General features: G+C 40.2%; 2 protein-coding genes across 3 annotated transcripts in view; both read right to left on the bottom strand.

Annotated features, from left to right (window-relative positions):
• Positions 1-3,285: 3,285 nt before the first annotated feature.
• LOC137020674 (E3 ubiquitin/ISG15 ligase TRIM25-like) lies at positions 3,286-7,121 on the bottom strand. Its single transcript, XM_067386551.1, has 8 exons — positions 7,001-7,121; positions 5,852-6,446; positions 5,203-5,298; positions 4,597-4,830; positions 4,333-4,489; positions 4,013-4,057; positions 3,889-3,930; positions 3,286-3,794 (listed from the first exon to the last, which is right to left on the bottom strand). Exons 2-8 carry the CDS (start codon positions 6,440-6,442, stop codon positions 3,286-3,288), a joined length of 1,674 nt encoding a protein of 557 aa, XP_067242652.1. The 5' UTR covers positions 6,443-6,446; positions 7,001-7,121.
• A 7,534-nt stretch (positions 7,122-14,655) lies between these two features.
• Positions 14,656-24,728, bottom strand: part of brf1a (BRF1 RNA polymerase III transcription initiation factor subunit a) — a 65,636-nt gene continuing 55,563 nt past the window's right edge. For both annotated transcript variants that reach the window (XM_067386546.1, XM_067386545.1), the window contains exons 17-19: positions 19,671-19,722; positions 17,373-17,532; positions 14,656-16,248 (exon numbers count right to left, since the gene is read on the bottom strand). In XM_067386546.1, coding sequence (XP_067242647.1) covers positions 16,211-16,248; positions 17,373-17,532; positions 19,671-19,722 — 250 coding nt within the window. In that variant the 3' untranslated portion in view covers positions 14,656-16,210. The remainder of the gene's footprint in view (positions 16,249-17,372; positions 17,533-19,670; positions 19,723-24,728) is intronic.

Here is a 24,728-nt window from a genome sequence, read left to right as displayed (position 1 = left end):
CTGCAGTTTAATTGGCCTGGCCTTAACCAGCTTTCTCTAATCATTACCCCTCATGGATTTAACGACCAGTGGGCCTTATTTGAATATGAAAAGATGATAATTTATGCAGATTTCTACACCCAGGCCCTTTTGGGACAAAGAGAGAATCTCACAAAAGATGAGTGATCATGTTCAGAATGAGAGAGAGAGAGCACCATAAGAGACTCTATTCCTCCATTTGTCCAGCAGGTGTAGCTGTACACAAACAGTTTTACTACTCCTCTCAATTTGCCATTGGCAACATAATTTTTTGCATCTGCATCAAAGCCTTTTAAACTTTTTGATGTCCAGGAATCACAAATATAATGACCCCCCCAACCCCCCCCCCCCCCCCCCCCCCCCCACTTGAGTGTGGGACACCATACTTGGCTACACGTCATTTCTCTTCAATACAATGAAAATAATTTTTAATATAATGATTTCAGAAAGTAAGGTGCAACAGTAATACTATCCAACTGAGGAAAATTTGTTACATAACGTGTAAAATATATATAATAGTTTTAGTCAACTTTCATAAAAATACCTTGTGTATCGATATAAAATCTGTATTTATTTTTTAAATATATTTCATTTATTACTGTTTGAGTAACAATTACCATCTTACCAAATTGGTGTATGTCATGTCTCCGTGTGTGTTTTTATCTGATGTATGATTGATGAATTCTTGATTGTCCATAACAGGAGACTAAGGCTGGTATGGATTTCTGATGTGGATTTCTTCAGGCAAAATAGAACTCTTTTCTTCCAGCAGGAAACTCAGATCAAAGCAGGAGTTTGATTGATTTATGGGCTATCATGCTCCAATATAAACAGCAACAAGTTTTTAATGCCCCTCATATTCCCTTTATGTCACAGTGTTTCGTGTAAGTGGGTGAGAAAGACAGAATGAGTGTTACCATCTGTGTGTTTCAGAGTGTCAAGTCAATCCAATTTTATTTGCATAGAGATTTTAATACACATTGTTTAAGAGCAGCTTCAAAGACATTCATAATGTTAATGTTTTAAATACCCCAGTGCCTCAGTCTACATTTAGCAGTTTAGCCCTCTATGGGGCTAATTGTGAAATCACAGCTAGAATAAATATGTAAAATATAAAGTATTTTAAGACTAAAATAATTTTCTAAAATTAGTTCTATATATCTGACTTTTTTTTTTAGGGTGCTGACTTGACTTTGTCCTATTACGGTAAAATTTTCTGAAACTTCACACACATTCAAATGCATTTTCATCTGAAAAGTAGTAAAAATGTCTTAGCATTTCAAAAAACATTAAAAAAAACTTTATTAACACTCCATTCCATCTTGTGCTACTTTCATTTGGAACTCGCATGTAAAAATGTCAAAAGTCCAGATACATCTTCACTGCCTGGAAGTAGTGAAACAATGTCTTAGTGTTTCAAAAAGCATTAAAACTTGGTTTCTTTCATGGAATTCCAACTCAATTGTAGCACAAGTGAAAATCAACAAGACTTTTTTTTTTTTTTTTCCAGTGTCCTCCACACTTTCCTGTTTAGTCATTTTTGGAGCATCCCTGCTGGTCAGTGTAGTGAGGCCAACAGGCAGTGGCATCATTCCTGACTTCTGGTTGTTGTATGGATCACATCTTCCAAACTGGCATAAGAATGTACCCATGCCTGACTTCTACATCAATCTATGACTTATATTCTTCATCTCTGCCATCACCTTCACTGATTCTATCCTCCTTGATCCTTCACTTCTTACCTTCTACAACCTTATTTTCGGATGCACTGCTATCACAATCATCAGATTCAGTACTCCCTCTCTGTCTTGTATAAAACTTAACATTAACCCAACACAGGCAAAAAGACAATTATACTGCCAGTCAGTACTAAACAATAGTGCCAGCTACACAGAAAATATCTCTCCCCTAAAAGGACTTTGTGATTTATGCATGACGCACAGATTTTTTGTTCGAGTTTTTACACAAATGTGCATTAAAAATGGCCAATTGAATGTATAAAGATTTTTTTTAATGGAATTATATATATTTTGTAGTCTAAACTGAACTCATTATGGTATGACCTAAAATGTGCTCATGTCTCCTTCACTTCCTTCTTTTCAAAAATGCCAAGCACATGGCAAATTAATTTTATTATTGTCTAAAATTCTTTTTTTAAGTTGAACATTATTATTGTATATTAAATGCAATCGTCTTAGCATCATTTATAAATCCCATAGAGGGTTAAAGCTAAAATATTGATTAAATATTGTGCTGCTATGTTGCATGTGCAGGAATCCAAGAATGCTGACTGCACAAAAAGGTTTGGTACGACCCCTGCTCGGCCACACTTATTATACACCCTGACTGAAGCAGACAACAGCCAGTGTGTGTGGGAGGATGTGCTGTTTAGAAGAAAGCAGGTTTAAAATGTCTTTATCAAGCTTTTCCTACTGTATTTACTACCTCCCACTGCAGGACACCTCAGTATAGCCCAGGAATTCCTAAACTCCGACCACACACGTCTTTTGAGATAGACAACAAAAATATGTAAAAAGTTGTTAAAGGTCAGGTAGCACCTGCCACAGGAAGCTTTCTTATACCACTTTACTTTGTAAAGTAACTTAAAGCTTCTAATGTTACTTTTCCTTATGATTTTCTTGTTAGTATTCCCATTTTTATGTACAGTAACTTCATAAAAGTATCTGCAAAAATAATACAAGCAAAATAGTCTGCAAAACCAAGGCTGACAGTTCAGATAATGGTTGCATTTATTTATTTATTTTTTTTTTTTGTTTTTTTTTTTGGTAACAGATTTACAAACAATTTCTTGGTTTATACAAAAAAAAAAAAAAAAAAAAAAAAGTAACTTACTGTTCAGAATACATTAAATGCACAATCTACTATTTTAAAGAGAGATGTTAAATGAAATTAAATGTTAAACTGAAATCTAGAGTAGCAGAAAGTAAAATTACCAACTTACTGGATCTCACAAAAGAGAAGGAATAGACACAGACCATCCCATAGTATGACAGTTTTCAAACAAGTTTCATATATATATATATATATATATATATATATATATATATATATATATATATATATATATATATATATATATATATATATATATATATATATATGAAAAAGAAAAAAATCACTAATTTGAGCAGCCCATATCCCCCCCCCCCTTTTTTTTCCTGTTTTTTTTTTTTTTTGTATAGAGATTTCTCTTGCCTTGCCTTGACAAACTATCACTGTTAGAACAGATTATATTTACATATTTTGCTATGGAAGATCACAAATAGTCACTGATGAGTTATCTCCCCAGTCCCGAAATGAAAACCCAGGGTAGAGGGGTTGATAAAATGTGGTCTGGATTCTGTGTAGGAGGGTCATTTTATCAGAGACATTGTAAAATGATACGGTTCCTGCAACTTGGTCAAGAAACACCCCAATTTTAGAGACCAGGTGAATGTTAGTTTGTTGGTTATTGTGCCTTACACAAAGATTAGCTGCTGGAAAATCACATTTCCAGGATCTGTTGTTAGAGCCAAAGTTAACACCTTGTCCCCCACTAATCTGGTCATATGAAAACGCAATAGAACAACCTGTTCCTCCAAACTGAACTTCAAAATAACAGCGCCCAGACAGACTCTCTTTACACAACACCTGGTATTTACGTGGAGTGTCATAGTATGAATATCCATAACTCACATCACTTCTTGACACAGACTTATTGTTCTTTACAGAGAGCTGACAGGCTGATGATCGATTCAGATTCAGTTCAGAGGAATCTACAGATAAAAAGAAAATTGAATTAAACTTATGTTCTTCAGAATGGATTTTTTTCCTCACTCCTGACATTTACACAGCTATAGAGCAACTCACATATAAGGAACTCTTCTCTGGTCTTGGGTTGAGATGGCAAATCTAAACAAATAAAAATATTTGAGTGTATGGAGTGTTTTTGTTTTAAAATAAAAAGGTGTTAAAAAAAAATATGTCAACTTACACTCCGTTTTCTTCTCAGTGTTCACCATTATATGGACACTGGGAACTATTAAAATACACAAATAATTTTACCATTATGACAATCTTACTGCATATGCTCTGAAATTTGTTTTGGTAAATATAACCAATGATTTACAATTCTGGCAATTCTAGCTCAAATTCTGCCTAATTTTGACAACAGTCAAATAAAACTCAAAGAAACCGCTTGGAATTAAATTAATTTTCTTAGTAACAAACAGGTTAAAGATAATAGTTTGATTAAATAATAATAATAATAATAATAATAATAATAATAATAATAATAAAAAAATGCTCTCTCACCTTTCTCTGATATCCAAACAATGTCTTGTTCACAGAGATCATCCAGTTGACCTTTCAGCTCACAGATGACGGTTTCTATTTCCTCAAATGTCAGATGTTTTCTGATGGAGATGTTGGTCAAATTTGAACATTGGTAGCGAGAAAGAGAGGAGAAATTCTGCAGATGGGAAAAGCAGCAATAAATCATAAAACATTTCAAGCTAGGACTTTTGATGCAGACTTTTGATGCCAGAAATAAGTTAGTAGGTATCAGACAGTTGTTACCTGAATGAAACAGATGTCATCCTCCACCTGTGAAAGCTGTCCAAGTTCATCACGTCTCCTCCTCAGATCACTGATCTCCTGCTCCAGTGTTAGTATGAGTTCCTCAACCCTGCTTACTTCGGCTTTCTCCTGAGCTCTGATCATCTCTGTTATCTTAGCTCGCCTTTCCTCCATGGAGCTGATCAGCTCAGTAAATACCTTGTCACTGTGCTCCACTGCTGCCTGTGCAGAGAGCTGTTAGATGACAGAGGAAAAACTTTAGGCTGTTAGAAACACCCCATTGATTCAGCTCTGACTGTAACCTCTAGGCTCTAAAATCACACCTAAATAAAACAAGTTGACAGCAAAACAAAACATCTCGGTGATATAATAGACTATTTGATAAATCTTTTTTCCCCCAACAACACTGCAGGAACAACTCTCTTCAAATTTGCTATCATAATATAATAATACACTTTAGATTTAGTATATTATTTTACTATACTATTATTATAATAATTATCACCATATAGCAGTCAAACCTCCAAAAAAGCTGCAAATGCACCCATCTGAAATGCTAATGTTGTACACAGTGGTAAAATTAATAATGTTCTACAATACACTTACCTTATGAGAGTCCATGGCCTGTCTTAATTCCTGTACCTTTGTTTCTCGCTGATGCATTTCCCTTTGTAGGGTATCCAAATTTTTTTTCAACCGTCCCTGTGACTGAATTTATAATAGTTTGGTATTAAGCTTCTGAAACAACATTTATGTTCGTAATGAAAATTGTTCTCAGTGAAAAGTACAGTAAATATTGCTTGATGGTGCACAAAAGATTTTATCCAAACATATTTTGGGCATAAAATTGATCTTATATTTTAAACCAATTGAAAAAACAAAACAATACACATCAGAATGAAGTGTCTGTTCAAAACATTTATATAAAATAAAAATAAATAATTTCAGTGCTCATTACTTAAATACTTACAGTACTATATTCTTACATTGTTCTTACAATTTTCTTGGCTCTTCAATGCACCAAAAACTAAAAGGATTTTAAACTCACTAGTTACTATCTACTATTGTTAATAACATTATTTGTAACATATGTCCAGCACATCAGTTAGAAATGAATGACAACTGATTGTGTGATACATTGGCTATGAAACCAGACAGACCCTCAGTTGTTTTAACTTTGAATGAAAGGTATATTCAAATTTTACAGTATTTTTAATTATACAAAAATGCTATGCTGACAATTCAGTAGCTCTACCTGTATGTTTTGTCTCTCTGCTGCAGATGAAGTCATTTTATGGTTCTGGTGGTTGATCAAAGCACACTGCATACATATCAGCTGCTGATCTTGGCAACAGTACAGCTCCAGTAATTTATCATGTTGAGAGCAGATCTGATCCAGTAGATGTGGTGAGGCATTGACCAGTTTGTGCCGCTTTAATGCAGGAGATGTATAATGTGTTTGGATGTGAGATTCACAGTAAGAAGCCGAACACACCAGACAAGACTTGATGGCTTTTAGTTTGGTCTCTGTGCAGATATCACACTCCACATCCCCAGACACAGCAAAACTGAAGACAGGAGAGACTGTTTCTGCTTCTGGTGCTGCTTTCTTCATTCTCTCTACAACTTCAGCCAGCACAGTGCTTCTGCTGAGAGCTGGTCTTGGGCTGAACGTCTGCCTGCACTGGGGGCAGCTGTAAACTCCCTTCTGATCATCCTGATCCCAGTACTCATTAAGACAGTTCATACAGAAACTATGCCCACAAATTGTAGTTACTGGGTTGTTCAGAAGATGAAGGCAGATTGGACAGTTAAAGGGATTTTGATCATCAGGAGATTCTGCCATTTTGCTGCAATGAAAACAGTAGAAAAACTGTAAGTGATGTTGCTGGAAAAGATTAATTCACATAACCTAATATTATATTATATTATATTATATATATATATATATATATATATATATATATATATATATATAAATAAAATTTGTGGAGTACTCATTATTGCTACTATAATAGAAGCTAAATATATTGGCTATCGCTCCTAAATATGAATTCAGGCACTGGTAGAAGTATTTATAATACTATTGCATTTTATTTTAAATACCATTAAATTCTTATGGGTTATAGCTTCTTAACTAGGCAAAATGAATGAGTGCACCTTTAAATTTAAGAAATTTCACACACACACACACACACACTTCAGCGTTTTGCTTCAAATAAATTTGGGTAAAACAAAATTATATAGTTAATTTGGGTAAACATGTCATGATGACACAACTAATTTAGCGTCAGTCTCCTATCATTTCATATCAAACCCAACTTATCGATCTTTCTCCTGTTTCTCTAACATGGCGGTGAAAGCACCTCTTCTCATGTTTACCAGCCCTATTATAAACCTTTACCTTATCAGTCGAACTTTCAGTCAACTTCGGTTCTACTCTTCGTTCTACTATCATTAAAAGTGTCTCTCTCGTAAACCGGAGTTTATCTACTCACAACACTCATTTGGGAAGAGAAGCGACGGGAACAGAGCAATATCGGAATAAAAAGCCAAAAGCATTTCCTTTTTTAAACTTAGAATCGAATACGTCATCATCCATAGGACACTGGCTAATCCCAGCGTTGCGGTAAATGCAGGTTCATCTGATTTTAATTGATTTTAATTAGTTTTAATTGAGTAATACCGATATTTTAATGAGAAAGGCATACAAGATTAATAAACGTAAATTGGAATTATTTTAATTTAAAGTAATCGATACAAATTAAATATAATAAATTCTTAATTTATCCTGTTTTGTTGCCATGTTAGCAGCGTAGTTAATGGTATTTAGCTTGATCATCACAAACCTTAAGTCACAGATATAAATAAAGATGTAAAAAAAAAAAAAAACAGATGCCGCGAATATAGGCTTCCCTTTCGATACTTCACTCGTACTGCGTATGGGGAAAGGTCTCCCTTTTTCCCCGCTGCTGAAGCCTTTTTCAATAACGCAGTGTAACTGCACCGTCATTGGTTCACTCATAGACAAGTTGTTGAACCAATGGCGGCGCGGCATAGCTGCGCGGCCTATGGCGACAAAGCGCGCGAATATTCCCGCCGAAATGGGCGGGGTATAGGGCTATATAAGCAGGCGTTTCGCCATAGGATTTCAGTGTTTTCTCCTTCAGCGACGACATCTACTTCTCTTCGCTGATCTCCGCCTGAAGCCGAAGAAGCTCGCCGCCTTCTGCTCTCGCCGCCGTCTGAAGAGGCTCCCGCAGCGGACTCGCCTGGACTCGCCGGTGGAAGAAAGCGCCGGCGCCCTCGCGGACTGCAGCTTCTAGCGCCGTCGCCGAGCCGCCGCCTCCCGCTTCCCGCTTCCGGCCGCTTCCTGTGCGTCCCCTGCCGCCATCCGGCGCGCCGCCTGAGAGCTTCATCCGCGGCTTAAACGCCGCTCTAAAAGAGCGATTTCCAGCGGTTTTCACCGCTTTAAGAGCTTCCGCGGCCCTCGCCGCTCTAAAAGAGCCACCCAATTGCCGTTTTCCACGGCAGCGGCGTCTCACGATGCCCCGCCACTCATGTGGTACTTGCAGGGCCCCCCTGCACGACGACGATGGACACAGCGAGTGTGTCGCTTGCCTGGGCAAGCCCCACGCAGACGGCGCGCTCGCTGGAGACTCATGCCCGCACTGCGAGTGTGAGTCTCGCTTCCCTGCGCTCGCGGGTCGCCTTCTTCACTGAGGGCGATCTCGCCGCTCGCGCCCTCCCGTCTCCTTCCTCCCGCGGTCCGGCGAGGAAAAGACAGCGGGGTAGAGCGACTCAGCGCCAGGAGTTGAGCGAACTCACGCCGGCCCAGCCCCGCGTGCCTCGCCCTCTCCTCCCAGGGAACTCTCTCCAGTTCTGTTCTCTCGCCCTGAGCAGCGTCCCTCCGCAGAAGCGAGTGACCTCGTCTCATTCGGGGGAACAGACGACGAACAAGACGACTCCATGTCTCTTGCGGCTTCCGAAGCGGAAGGATGGGCTGGCGAGCCGGAAGACCCCGCTCCACCGCCTCCCTTGGAACCCATCGAGCATGGCCAGGGCATGGATGCCGAGCTCTTCCGCATCCTGTCTAGAGCCGTTGAAGAGCTGGACCTCGAGTGGGCCCCTCCAGAGGAGCCGTCTCGCAGCCGCCTGGACGAATGGTTTCTGCCAGGCCGCCGCCAAGCACCTCGCCAGCGTTCAGCGCCCTTCTTTCCTGAGGTCCACGAAGAGCTGACGAAGTCGTGGCGCGCTCCTTACTCTGCCCGCCTCCACACTACGCACCGCTCCGCCCTCACCGCCGTCGACGGCGCCGAGGGAGAAGGGATACGAGCGCTTGCCACCCCTAGATGAAGCGGTGGCTGCTCACCCTCTGTCCTCCCGCGGCTGTGGGTTGGAAGACGAAGAGGGCCCTTCCTTCCAAGCCCTGTCGGACCACCTCTACTCTGGCTGGACGGGCTTACACCTCGGCGGGCCAAGCTGCCTCTGCGCTCCACACCATGGCCATATTTCAAGCATTCCAGGCCAAACTCCTCCGCTCTCTGGATGAGTCTGGAATCGACGCGCCAGCCTTCAAAGATCTCCGCAGCGCCACGGATCTTGCCCTGCGAGCTACGAAGGCTACGGCCCAGGCCATCGGTCGTTCCATGGCCAGCCTGGTCGTGTTGGAGCGCCACCTGTGGCTCAACCTAACGGAGATCAAAGACCTAGACAAGACGGCCTTCTTAGACGCCCCGGTCTCGCCTTCTGGTCTCTTCGGGCCTGCAGTGGATGGCTTCACTGAGCGCTTTACTGCCGCGCAGAAATCGTCTCAGGCTATGAGGCATTTCTTGCCTAAGCGCTCCAGCTCCGCTTCTGCGTCTAGCCGCCCCAGGACTGCGCCGGCTCAGCAGAACAAACCAGCCCCACCTGCAACACAGGCAGCGCCGCCCCCAGGAGCATCGCCAGCGCTCGCGCCCTGCGAAGCGCCCTCCCTTCCCGAGGCGCCAGGGACCCCGGCCCAGGATTGTGCTGGACCCGGTGCCTCCGAAGTCGTCCTGATTCGTCGGACAGGAAGAGGATGGGGGACCGTCCCGTTACGACCGGACCACCCCAAAAGCTCCCACGGGTAATTTCCCCTCCGCCTCGTTTATTTCCGGGCGTGGGAAACATACTCCAAGTGACAGCTGGGCCCACACCTGTTGCGCCCACTCCAAACGCCGTTTTCACGACGGACAAATTTTTACCTCATCACAAAAAGAGCAAATTTCCTCTTCCACCCCTCGCGGTGTACGACCCTCTCAACGGCGGTCTGTCACCCAACATTATTCAACCCCTAGCCACTCGGGCCGAGGCCTGGCAGGCCATCCCCGATGTGTCAGAATGGGTCATGGGGATCGTAAACCAGGGCTACTCGCTCCAGTTTGCACGACGGCCCCCCCGCTTCGCCGGGGTGCTTCAAACATCGGTCAATCCGGACGACGCTCATGTCCTCCGGGCCGAAGTCATGTCGTTGCTGGAAAAAGGAGCTGTGGAAATGGTTCCTCCGTCAGAGAGCGAGACAGGCTTTTACAGCCGCTACTTTCTGGTTCCCAAAAAGGATGGCGGTCTCAGACCCATCCTAGACCTCAGGCTTTTGAATCACTCCCTCACGAGACGGAAGTTCAAAATGCTGACGCTGAAGCAGATCCTCGCGCACATTTGCCCCGAGGACTGGTTCTGCTCGCTGGACCTGAAGGATGCGTATTTTCACATCCAGATAGCCCCCCCGTCACAGACGATTCTTGAGATTCGCATACGAAGGGGTGGCATACCAATATACGGTCCTGCCCTTCGGGCTGTCTCTGGCTCCCCGCACTTTCACCAAGTGCATGGACGCGGCGCTTTCCCCTCTGAGACAGATGGGAATCCGGGTTCTGAATTATCTCGACGACTGGCTCATCTTAGCCCGTTCGCGAGACGAGCTGGAACGCCACAGATCCGTGCTCCTCAGCCATCTACAATGCCTGGGTCTCAGGGTCAACTTAGCCAAGAGCTCGCTATGCCCCACTCAACGAATCTCGTTTCTGGGAGCAGTTTTCGACTCGGTCCGTATGACGGCAGTAGTCTCGCCAGAGCGCGCCCTGGCAATTCAGCAGCTCACGGCATCTGTCACGAACAAAGCCTATCTCCCTCTGAAGTTTTTCCAGAGGCTGCTAGGGCTGATGGCTTCCGCCTCCCCGGTGCTGCAGCTAGGCCTTCTTCGGATGCGGCCTCTTCAGTACTGGTTGAAGTTCCGGGTTCCTCCCAGCGCATGGCGGCACGGCCGCCTATGTCTCAAGGTCAATCGGGCCTGTCTTCTAGCCCTGAAACCTTGGATGGATCCAGTATGGTTCCAACGCGGAGTCCCTTTACAGGCGGTCTCACGGAGGACGGTGCTCTCAACAGACGCCTCCAACTTGGGCTGGGGCGCTGTGTGCGAGGGCAGACCGGCCTTCGGCTCGTGGAGCCACGAGGAAAGCCATTTACACATCAACTGTCTAGAGATGCTAGCAGTGATGAAAGCCCTTCAGTTCTTTCAGGCTTACTTGACGGGACGTCATGTTCTAGTTCGGTCAGACAGTATGACGGTGGTGTCATACCTGAACCACCAAGGCGGTCTTTCGTCCAGCCGCTTATGCGCTCTGGCGAAACGTCTGCTGGAATGGGCTCTTCCGAGGCTTCAGTCGCTCAGAGCGACTCATGTTCCTGGCAGGAACAATCTGGGTGCGGACATGTTGTCACGGAGCAACATCCCCTCCCGACGAGTGGATGCTCTACCCACAAGTGGTCCTCACGATCTGGGAGTTCTTCGGGAAGGCAGAGGTAGACCTCTTCGCCTCAGAAGACAACTCTCATTGCCCAACATTTTTCTCGAAGGAAGTAGATGCTCTGGCCCACACATGGCCCAGCACGCTCCTTTATGCTTTCCCTCCGATCGCACTGATCCCCCAGGTCATCAGGCGTATCAGAGAAGACCAGCACAGAGTCCTTCTGGTGGCCCCGCTCTGGAGGAACCAGGTTTGGTCCTCAGAGCTATTCAGGCTCTCTCTAAGAGCCCCGTGGCCGATTCCCCTGAGACGGGACCTCCTCTCTCAGGCAAACAGAACAATCTGGCACCCACAGCCGCAGCTCTGGGCTCTGCACCTCTGGTCCCTCGATGGGAGCCGACTAGCCTCCCCGAGGACGTCCTAAATACCATTTCTCAGGCTAGAGCCCCATCTACGAGGCGCCTCTACGACCAGAAGTGGTCAGTCTTTGTTGATTGGTGTTCAACACGCAACATAGACCCTGTGGAGAGTGACGTATCTTCCATACTGTCTTTCCTCCAAGAACGCTTGGAAATGGGGCGCTCCCCTTCCACGCTTAAGGTTTACGTAGCAGCCATTGCAGCGTTCCACGCTCCTATTGCTGGCCAATCGGTGGGACGAAACGGGCTCGTGATCCGTTTTTTGAGAGGTGCTAGGCGTTTGAATCCTCCTCGCCCTCTCACTATTCCCTCCTGGGACCTCTCGTTGGTCCTCAGGGCCTTGAAAGGAGCCCCATTTGAACCAATGGGTTCAGCCGACCTCAGGCCCCTAACGCTAAAAACCGCTCTGCTACTAGCACTAGCATCGGTAAAGCGTGTTGGCGATTTGCAGGCCCTCTCCGTGAACCCTGCGTGCCTCGAATTCGGGCCTGGTGACTCTAAGGTCGTTCTGAAACCTAGGCATGGCTACGTCCCTAAAGTGCTCTCAACTCCGTTTAGAGCTCAGGTCATCTCGCTCTCTGCTCTTCCTCCCTCGGCGGACGAACCAGAGCTGCAGCTACTCTGCCCAGTCAGGGCATTGAGGACCTACATAGACCGATCACAGTCTTTCAGACAGTCAGATCAGCTCTTTGTTTGTTTTGGCGGCCGCACCAAAGGGTCTCCGGTCTCGAAACAACGCATTTCCCGTTGGATAGTGGATGCTATTAACCTGTGCTACTCCTCACTGGGCACTAATTGCCCCATAGGAGTCAGGGCCCACTCCACTAGAGGAATGGCTTCCTCGTGGGCTTGGTCCAACGGAGTTTCCATCCAAGACATCTGTGAGGCGGCCGGCTGGTCTTCGCCGTCCACCTTTGTCAGGTTCTATCACCTCGATGTCCCGACCTTACAAGCTCGGGTCCTGTCGGTGTGATTAGCGGCTTCCAACAGGTCCCGCTTCACGCCACCATAGGAAGTATCTTCCTTCAGTGTAACCATGGGTTCGGTTAGGCTTTGCCTCCGCTTGTCCTTTTTGCCCCCCTCTGGGTGGCCAAATGCAAGCTATATCGTTCCCAGCCGTGGCACGGCGTGGTTGAATTCGTTCCCCATACGCAGTACGAGTGAAGTATCGAAGGGAACGTACTCGGTTACTAACGTAACCTCGGTTCCCTGAGATACGGAGCAGTACTGCGTCACTTGCCGTGCCACGAGGCTGCGGCTCAGGGTCGTCGCTTCAGTCGATTGACACTGAAATCCTATGGCGAAACGCCTGCTTATATAGCCCTATACCCCGCCCATTTCGGCGGGAATATTCGCGCGCTTTGTCGCCATAGGCCGCGCAGCTATGCCGCGCCGCCATTGGTTCAACAACTTGTCTATGAGTGAACCAATGACGGTGCAGTTACACTGCGTTATTGAAAAAGGCTTCAGCAGCGGGGAAAAAGGGAGACCTTTCCCCATACGCAGTACTCGTTCCGTATCTCAGGGAACCGAGGTTACGTTAGTAACCGAGTACGTTTGCTACAGAACTATTAAATAAACTCTTAGATGGACACACCTTCACTTGCAGAGCAGAGTTGGAGAGAAAGATCAGTTTCACTTTTGTTTTCTGAAAAAAAAAAAGGAGTTAGATAAAGGCTGAAACATTATATATTACAGATACATTTAAAATATCACATAAATTTAATAAATTAAAGTATTATTGTATTTATAACATTTGTGACATTTATAATACTTTATATTCATAATATTTATACATTATAGTATATCTTTTTTTTTTTTAAATCATATTTAATGAAAAGTATTCTGAACAACACTGCCCTCTTCTACCTAAAACAACCTGTGGCCTATAAGAAGAACACTAATCCCAAACTCCGTCTACACTCCTAAAGCAAAAACAGACCTATTCAGAACGAGTTCTATAATTTAGTGTTTTGGAGAACTCGAGTGTTGTCGATATTGAACATGGGTATTCACTAGCCTGGCAAAAAAATCCTCTCATTAGCAAAATAAATCAATATTTTCTCTCTCTCAGCTCATTTTCTCACCTTTCTCACGAACTTGGGAAATCCTCTCTCCCACATGCTTCAGCAGATTAACCCACAATCTCTCCCATCTGACCCCATCTCTGATCAGCACTGTTTTCTCATGTGTGATATCAAAAGGTCAGAGCAAGTGGTAAAAAAGAGATAATGAGAAAGACAGAAGTGTGAAGAGGTGAGTTGACCGTGTTCACTTCACTCACGGTCTGTGTGGATATTGATTAAAGCTTCAGACAGATTTTCCCCCATAAAAGGTGCAGAACCATCATATAGCATTAGGTATATCACAGGTTAAATATTTAAATACATCATGAAACTGTATAGTCTCTATATCTGACATGTGAAATAAAGGAAAGAGTGTATAACAAAACAATTTTCTGTTGTTGTTGCAGCAGAGCTTCTTTCCTCTCAGAGATTTTACTAGCCTTTAAGGCAACACCAAAGACCCCGCCGTCACACCCAGTAAACAAAGATGACCCTGAGAACTTCAACTCCCAGCAGCCCTTGAGTGAGGCCACTTCTAGGGTCTCATCCATTGGGATCTTACAGTTAGTTACTACTACTCATGTTTCTATGCCAACCAAAACACAACAGCCTTGAGCACATGAACCTAAAAACAGATGCTCAGCTCTTTCATTGCCTTATTTCCCAGAACGTTTTACCCACTGGCACTGGAGATAGCCTGTCTTAGGTCATAGTGTCGAAGGACTCTGACAGCAAGCAGACGAAAAGAATAAAAATACACAGTGATCACACTGAGAAATAAAGACAGAAGATATAGTGTATCATGATTACTCTTTATTTCTTTGCTCATAAATACTATTTAAGGTTTACTGAACACTGTTTCGAGTCTGTTATATAGTCAACATTACTGCCGCAAGACCAAACCAATCAATTCCAAAAGACACAGGCTCTAATGGACTACAGAGCAAGATCTGATCTTTTCAAAATCCTGAAGACTCGCATACTAGTTTTTATTAAACAAGCAAGAGTTCACAAAGACGTTAATTTAAATTTATGGATTGTGGATGCAAATACAGATGTTTGGGTCAATTGTTTAACATTTTAAGATGCTTACTCTTTTAATAAATTGGATCATCTGTACTTGTAATTATTAGGCTTTATCAAAATCTGAATGGCTTGGGTTTGCATCAGTAATATCTGCTGTGTTGTGCCATGACTGCCAGAATAAATCACTCAAATACATTTCTAACAGAAAAAATAGTGTACTCCTATATTTTACTCATCTTTGAAATAAAGTATAAATAAAGTAAAACATTCTCCAAGAGCACTTTCCAATACTGAGTATTCAGATATGAGTAATACCATTAAAACATATTATCATATTTTCTTCCTCATTAACAAATCAATACTAAACTATCAATCCTTTTTGAAACAATCCAACACTGTAAACATCTCCTTTATCGGTCAAAAAACAAATATTGCATTTTTTAAATACATAACAGTAATAATAAGATCAAACCAATGACATTTTATCAGCATTTATCTGGAATTAATTTTTCAAGTACTCATCTCCATAAACCAGAAAAGCAGCAACCATCAAATCAAAAATAATTACACTCTCATCAAAGTACCTTTTAAACATTAAGTAAAAAAAAATTAACTATCCCAAAATGGAAAATCCATCAGACCAGTGGGTAATTTAATAATAAAAATTAAAAAGGCACTAAGAAAGCAGCCAAGTAGCTGAGCAAAATTTAACACTGCTACTAATCAGATTTCACACCCATACTCCACTCTGAAAACTAAACACATAAAGCTATATCTGGTTTAAAGAATAACACTTTGGCTCTAAAAGTAATACTATTCCAGGCCTGTATACTGCAATAGTAAAAGGCACGTGTACATGCGCACATTTGTCCACATAGAAGCCAGAGCCTCATGTGGGCTAATCGCTTTAGATGTGAAAGATCATATGTCATCATTAGCCTAAAACACACAGTAATGCAGTTAGCTAGCAGGCTCACACACTCCAGAGAGGGAATCATCTCTCCAAATCACCACACACACACATCCATTTACTCTCATGCTCCTGTTTGTGTGAGTTTAAATGGTATTTAAGTTACTTAGTGCACATGAACTCAGAACATGCATCTACTGAAAAGCACAAACACAAGAATATGGGGTCTTCGTTCTTGTTTAGTTGTAGGTCTTCTCCTCTGTTGTGTGTAATGTCCACGATCTTCTCATCTTGCAAACATAAGCATGAACACCAGGAGTCGTGAGATGGACGTTGTTGTATGTGTGTTTTGGGGTCAAAATTAAGCAGCAGGCTAAGTGTTAGTGTGTCCTCTCCACTGGTGCTCCCACAGACACCCTGGATTCAGAAGCCATCATCATCATCTAATTCATAGCCATAATCTGTAGACAGGAAAGGAGAGCAACGTAGAAATTTTAGGACACACAAAACTTAATGCTCTTTTCTGAACTAAAATTTATGCAAAGAGTGTGAAATGTCAAAAGGAGCCAAGATTTTTCACACCACCCCCTGCGAAAAAATTCATAATCAAATTGCTAAGCAACCACTGACAAGAATAACACAAAATAGGTATAATTTTAAAGCTTAGAAACTCAGCTTTGTAATGCAGGACAACTACTAACAAGTAGTCCCTCTAAACTGGAGTGTACCGCCTGTGGGCGCCACCTAAAAAATTAATAATCATAGTTTTCAAAGCTACTGTCTTGATCAACACAAAATAGATGTCATTTGAAAGCTTAGAGTCTGAACTTTACAATGAATGTAGCCAATTTGATGAACTCCTAAGTAGTGCTAAAAAATAGATTTGTTTTTTTTGATGAAATACTTTTTTGTACTATGTACTGCAATGTGTCAAAAACATCATACAGCTCAGATAACCATGTGTCATATTTAATTTGAAAGGTCTCACAGAGTTGAATTCAACAAGCATAATTGTTTTGGGCTTTGAATAAACTTGAGTTTTTGTATGTGAAGCCCCCTGCAAGACCATATGTAAATAATACATGGATGCTGAATATGTGTCACATTTTCGCTTGTAACTTCATGAAACATGCTTTGATTGTGCAAAATATTTAACTCTAAAAATGCCTTCAGGGCTTAAGGGGTTAATATGAATTTTAATTGAGAAAATCTAGCTTTTTTTTAATATTGAGGGACTATATTCGGTTAGAAAAAGCAGTATTATTATTGTTAACTAAAACTATTAATAATAAGTTGTTAATTGGAATAAAGCTGCAAATAAATTAAAATATAAATATTGGATTGAAAATATTTGAATTGACAACTAAAATAAACAAACTTTACTTTGAAGTAACATTAAATAAAATAAAAGCTAAATATAAATATTTTAAATAAAACTAATAAAAAAATTACAAAAGCACATAACAAAATTACTAAAATTAGAATGAAAACTGCAGGTATAAAAAATAAAAGCCAATTCAACATATTAATAAATATTATAATAGTATATAAATAGGTCAAGGTAAGACTTTAGTGCATCACATACCAGTGCTGCCCATTAACTGCACAGCACTGACACAGTGTTCATCCTCCTCATCCTCCTCTTCTTCATCTGCAGGGTCTTCATACGCCACCGGTCCACTCTCTACAACAGTAGCATTCTGGGTTGGGGCAGCAGGAATGGGCAATGGAGCACCAGACCCTTTCTGGAGAAAAGAAGTCAACATGAAATGGTATTCACAGCCAGAGGCGAACTGACACTAAGTGGAGGCCGCAGGCAAAATTAATCAATGAAGCCCTTCTAAAAGATTTTTCTGTTAATGTAGTCAAAACACATAACAGAACAAATTGTTTGTTTACAAAATTAAAGTGCTTATTTTTTTAATTTACAAAATTCATCAACAAATCTTACTACATAAATAATGTCAAATAAATAAATGTATTGATATTTATTTATATTAATGCGAGCTGGATAAACTAGGTACTAATTTAATAATGTCATCTAGTTGATATTTATTTATATTGATGTGTAAGAGGCTTGCCCCTAAATTGATTTTCCAGTGCATTTTTTTTTTACTTTACAAATAACTTTATTTGACAGATGTTTTAAAAATAAAATCAATAGAAAAAAAACTTAATGATGGAATACTTTTAAGTATTAAATTAAAACTGTCAGTAGGTGGCGGTAAATCACAGTCTTAATGAGCGAGTCATTCATTCATTCAGTACGAAACTAGCTGCATTTATGAATGAATCATTAAATGAATGACTCACGATTCGTTCAAAGCTGCAGAATTGTTCACGAAACACTGATGTAAGCTGCTAATAACAAATAATCGCTAAATTGTAATTAAGACACGTACATTTTCTGTAAAGTTGCTTTGAAAAGAAAAAATATTGTGAAATGATTTTGTAAAAGATCTGTTAGTTATTAATATCCCCAAGTCAATCATCATTATCTCAATCACTTAACCTACTGCTGTCCTGTTTCCTCTTTTCCTCATCTTCTTGCTTTCTTTTTCGCTTCTGCCTACCAGACGGACCTCTTCATGTTTAATAAATGGAATTAGGCAATTTAATTTAAGTAAGCGCTGCACGGGTTTGAAAGCGGCGGCAAAAGCATAAACAACGTAACGAGAGAGGGGGATGCAGAGATGTCGCTGCGTCACTGCGTGTTATATTGATATTTACATTTCTGATGTTTCAATGATCAGCCCTCGGGGGGGCCCCCTCAAAATGCGGGGCCCCAGGCAATTGCCTGCCCTATTGCTACGCCTCTGTTCACAGCTCCTTTTGCATCAGTCATCCAAAATGTTTCCAAGTGAAACTAGATATTCAAATAGGGGGAAAATGTAGGGTAGAAATGATTGAAAAGTTTCCTCTTTGAAATAACGAGCATTGATGAATTGTGCAAAGGGTTGTCAATTTGAATTTGTTGACTTCAGTATATTCAAAAACACCCTTTGATTGTGCGATTCTATTATTATGCTCCGTTAAATGAGAATCACACTTATCTTCACGAGTTCAGAGTTAACAGATAACCTTGTTAGTGAATTTATGAACCATTTCATTTCCTGAGGGACAAAGGGAATGCTGTCAATCACAAAGCTTCACTTCCCGTTGCCAAGTAATGAGTATTTACCCCATAATCACCTCCCTCTTTTGAACCCAGAGCAAAAAAACTACCTGTATTTTTGCTCTGGGTTCAAAAGAGGGAGGTGATTATGCATTCACACTCACACACATACACACACTCACAGAAGTTTAAAAGTAGAGGGAAGAGCAGAGACTGTCATGAGACAGACAGACTGACTTAATAACAGAGAAAAAACAAGACAGAGGAGAAAAGATCAAGGTCCCTGACATACAGAAAGATGAAGCATCATGGATGACACAGCCAGAGGGAGTGACAGAGCCACTGAGGAGCTCCAGCGGTCTACGGGCCAGAACGACGGCGAGGGATCAGTAGGAGCCGAGAGAAAAGAGCATGTGTCATCAAGGCCTCCTCAGAGTCCAGACGTCAGCGGCCCACTTTCTGTTGCAGTCTGAGGCAGTACATTGGCTTGTGATACCCCAATTCAAACTGGTGCCTTTGAGTATCGGCACAGAGATAGACTGCTGATCTAGGAGCAGCTCGGCGGATCAAAATAATTCTCTTAATTTAGACATGAAAAGGAAGAACCCGTTTCTAGGTCAACTTAATTCAGTTTTCATGCAACGGGGATAAACTAAGTGAAGCTCTGGGCTAGAGGGCCATTTGACGGTTAAGGAAAATTGGTTTAATATATCCAGAGACCTGCCAAGGATGTGCTAGTTTGATGGACGGTGATTTAAATTCACTCACCTGATCGAGGGCCAGCTTCTTAGAGGGCTGCGCACACACCAGGGGCTGTAACCTTGGAGACAGAAAGACAGAAAAGAGAGAAACAGTGAAAAAGACAGACAAGATCATTAAGAGAACGTGGCTTATCTCTCAATAAAAGCTGCTCCGAGAAAGTTTTTGGGGTGGGGGAATGGGGGGAAATGAGGTCAAAAATTAAGTACTATACAGTCCAATAAATTCAATATTTACCTCATCTGTTATTTTCAATTCACTACACTGCTTAAAAGTCACTGACTTATTATAATGCAAATCTTGACACATTATTTAAATTAATTCCCTAAATGTACGCAATTTAAATTCTATCAACCCAGAAAAGCACAAGTTTACAGACCCACAGGGACTCTCATGAACCCCTGCTTCATAATAAATGTCACTCTGTATATCTGGTAAAAATGTATTCGCTATATTTTTCAAAAACAAAAATGCTTAAAAAACATTGGCAAATCTAGCACATTTTCATAGGCGGTGGTAGACATGGACAAGTCCTGTCTTGCATTACCTCAAATCTCTCACTGTAAAATTCCCAGAGGAATAAACATGGCAGCTCAAGTGACAACAGAAGGGGGAACATCGAGAGACAGACAGAGAGAGAGAGGGGGCAGGACAAGCACAGAAGAATCCAGAGACGCAGTTTATCTCAGTATTTGCAAGTCAACATGCAGTGGCACAGTTCGAATAATGAGTTTACTCATTATTCCAAAGAATGTAAGATATGTTAATGAGGTATGGATGCACTAAACCCACAGCATAAATAAACGCTAATCAGAATCATATGATTCTCCTGATGATACATCTGAATATGCAGACGAGATTCATTTCTCATGGGAGCAGTTCTCTTTATATAACCACAAGGCATCCCAAATCTACTCAAACTCGCATCTTGAACTGAACTCAAACACAAAAAAATCTCTCAGACAGACAGAATGATCAATAGAAAGGAGGATATAATGAAAGGAGGATAGAAAGAAGGATATAACCAGTGCTGGTCCTCCCTATAAGCAAACTACGCAAGCTGTGTAAGGCCCCTGAACCACCAGGGGGCCCCCTTGCTCTCAAAGGTTAAGTAGCATATCACTATATAATGTAAACATTTTTTATAAAATGCAAATATAAATGCAGATTCAACTTTAGTAGAATCATGTGGAAATTTCTTAATGATTTGTATTTATTTAATAACTGTTTTGATTCCAAATGGCTTCCAAAAGAAGCTATCTGTCCAGAATATGAAAAAATAATGTGCCAAGAACAAAAGTACTAGGTATGTATATTTCTAACATTTTCAATTCTTATTTAGTCTTAAAGAGTTAGTTCACCCAAAAATGAAACTTCTGTCATTAATTATTCACCCTCATGTCGTTCCAAACCCGTAAGACCTTCTTTCTTCTTCGAAACACAAATTAAGATATTTTTGATGAAATCCGAGAGCTCTCTGACTCCTCAATAGACAGCAATTTAATTACCACTTTCAAGGCCCAGAAAGGTAGTAAAGACAATATTAAAATAGTCCATGTGACTGCAGAGGTTCAACCTTAATTTTATGAAGCGACAAGAATACTTTTTGTGCGCAAAAACAACAAAAATAACCACTTTATTCAACAATTTCTCCTCTTATACGCTGACTCAGTATTGGCCGACACTGTTCACATGAGCAGCACGATGCATCTGTGTGAGTAGCCGGCCAATACTGATGCTGCGTTCCAGAAGAGGTTGGACGTGGGAATATCCCAAATTAAATGTCCCACTTCAGACTTCAGTGAATTCCAGTCACTCATATGTCACGTTCACATGACCACATGATGTCGCACAATGAGAGCATATTGTGTGTGTGTGTTTTTTTTTCCAATTATGGCAAAATAGAATAAAAATAACAATCGCTTTTTTTAAAAAAAGCTGACGAAAAGCAAAAATGAAGGTAACATTACATGCAGTTAATGTCTGTTAAAGTTTGTTTTTACATTAATATTCACTGGAAGCAGGACACGCCGAAATCTTGGAAGTGATGTCAAATTATCTGCCTCGCTGAGGTCGGGGTTGATTGATGTACCCCGAGTTCATACACCGAATGTCCGACTTTGAGTGGCGTTCCAGACGTTATTTCCTAGAAGGAGTTGGGGAAAAGCATGAGTCGCTGTTCTGACGTAGAACACGGAAGCGCTGCACTGTCTATACAACGTAAACAGCATTAGAAAAGCTTTAGAAACAATGCCCATTAGTCTAAAGTTTAGAGAATTATTAATGTATTTTCATATGTTTACTTAAACTTTCTTGGGTAAACTATATTTATCATGCTTTAGTTTAGTAAATCACACCTTTAGAAAATCATTTCAGTTGTGTGTTGGTTTTTCTGACAGCTAGATGGTGTCAGAGCGATACTATCATGAAGCATTAATTTAGCTGTCAAGAAAAATTCGTTTTTAATATTACTTGTTCTTACTGGCAGTTTGACTTAAGGCCCCCAGAAATGTAGAACTGGCACTGGATATAATGAAAGAACAATAGAAAGAAGGCTATATTAAGAAAAAGTAAAATAAGAGGGATTTTTTAGATTAGATAGATAGATAGATAGATAGATAGATAGATAGATAGATAGATAGATAGATAGATAGATAGATAGATAGATAGATAGATAGATAGATAGATAGATAGATAGATGAGAAGTGATAGATAGATAGATAGATAGATAGATAGATAGATAGATAGATAGATAGATAGATAGATAGATGAGAAGTGATAGATGGATAGATAGAAAGATAGATGAGAAGTGATAGATGGATAGATAGATAGATAGATAGATAGATAGATAGATAGATAGATAGATAGATAGATAGATAGATAGATAGATAGATAGATAGATAGATAGATAGATGAGAAGTGATAGATGGATAGATAGATAGATAGATAGATAGATAGATAGATAGATAGATAGATAGATAGATAGATGAGAAGTGATAGATGGATAGATAGAAAGATAGATGAGAAGTGATAGATGGATAGATAGATAGATAGATAGATAGATAGATAGATAGATAGATAGATGAGAAGTGATAGATAGATAGATAGATAGATAGATAGATGAGAAGTGATAGATAGATAGATAGATAGATAGATAGATAGATAGATAGATGAGAAGTGATAGATGGATAGATAGAAAGATAGATGAGAAGTGATAGATGGATAGATAGATAGATAGATAGATAGATAGATAGATGAGAAGTGATAGATGGATAGATAGATAGATAGATAGATAGAGAAGTGATAGATGGATAGATAGATAGATAGATAGATAGATAGATAGATAGATAGATAGATAGATAGATAGATAGATAGATAGATAGATAGATGAGAAGTGATAGATGGATAGATAGAAAGATAGATGAGAAGTGATAGATGGATAGATAGAAAGATAGATGAGAAGTGATAGATAGATAGATAGATGAGAAGTGATAGATAGATAGATAGATAGATCGATAGATCGATAGATCGATAGATAGATAGATGAGAAGTGATAGATGGATAGATAGAAAGATAGATGAGAAGTGATAGATGGATAGATAGAAAGATAGATAGATAGATAGATAGATAGATAGATAGATAGATGAGAAGTGATAGATGGATAGATAGATAGATAGATAGATAGAGAAGTGATAGATGGATAGATAGATAGATAGATAGATAGATAGATAGATAGATAGATAGATAGATGAGAAGTGATAGATGGATAGATAGAAAGATAGATGAGAAGTGATAGATGGATAGATAGAAAGATAGATGAGAAGTGATAGATAGATAGATAGATAGATAGATGAGAAGTGATAGATAGATGAGAAGTGATAGATAGATAGATAGATAGATAGATAGATCGATAGATAGATAGATAGATAGATAGATAGATAGATGAGAAGTGATAGATGGATAGATAGAAAGATAGATGAGAAGTGATAGATGGATGGATAGATAGATAGATAGATAGATAGATAGATAGATAGATAGATAGATAGATAGATAGATAGATAGATAGATAGATAGATAGATGAGAAGTGATAGATGGATAGATAGAAAGATAGATGAGAAGTGATAGATGGATGGATAGATAGATAGATAGATAGATAGATAGATAGATAGATAGATAGATAGATAGATGAGAAGTGATAGATGGATAGATAGAAAGATAGATGAGAAGTGATAGATGGATGGATAGATAGATAGATAGATAGATAGATAGATAGATAGATAGATAGATAGATAGATAGATAGATAGATGAGAAGTGATAGATGGATAGATAGAAAGATAGATGAGAAGTGATAGATGGATAGATAGATAGATAGATAGATAGATAGATAGATAGATAGATAGATAGATAGATAGATAGATAGATGAGAAGTGATAGATGGATAGATAGATAGATAGATAGATAGATAGATAGATAGATAGATAGATAGATAGATAGATAGATAGATAGATAGAGAAGTGATAGATGGATAGATAGATAGATAGATAGATAGATAGATAGATAGATAGATAGATAGATAGATAGATAGATAGATAGATAGATAGATAGATGAGAAGTGATAGATGGATAGATAGAAAGATAGATGAGAAGTGATAGATGGATAGATAGAAAGATAGATGAGAAGTGATAGATAGATAGATAGATAGATGAGAAGTGATAGATAGATGAGAAGTGATAGATAGATAGATAGATCGATAGATAGATAGATAGATAGATGAGAAGTGATAGATAGATAGAAAGATAGATAGAGAAGTGATAGATGGATAGATAGATAGATCGATAGATGGATAGATAGAAAGATAGATGAGAAGTGATAGATGGATAGATAGATAGATAGATGAGAAGTGATAGATAGATAGATAGATAGATAGATAGATAGATAGATAGATAGATAGATAGATAGATAGATGAGAAGTGATAGATGGATAGATAGATAGATAGATAGATGAGAAGTGATAGATGGATAGATAGATAGATAGATAGATAGATAGATGAGAAGTGATAGATG

Source organism: Chanodichthys erythropterus, chromosome 5, assembly GCF_024489055.1.
Source record: "Chanodichthys erythropterus isolate Z2021 chromosome 5, ASM2448905v1, whole genome shotgun sequence".
Taxonomy (NCBI): domain Eukaryota; kingdom Metazoa; phylum Chordata; class Actinopteri; order Cypriniformes; family Xenocyprididae; genus Chanodichthys; species Chanodichthys erythropterus.
This window is presented reverse-complemented; position numbering and strand designations above follow the sequence as displayed.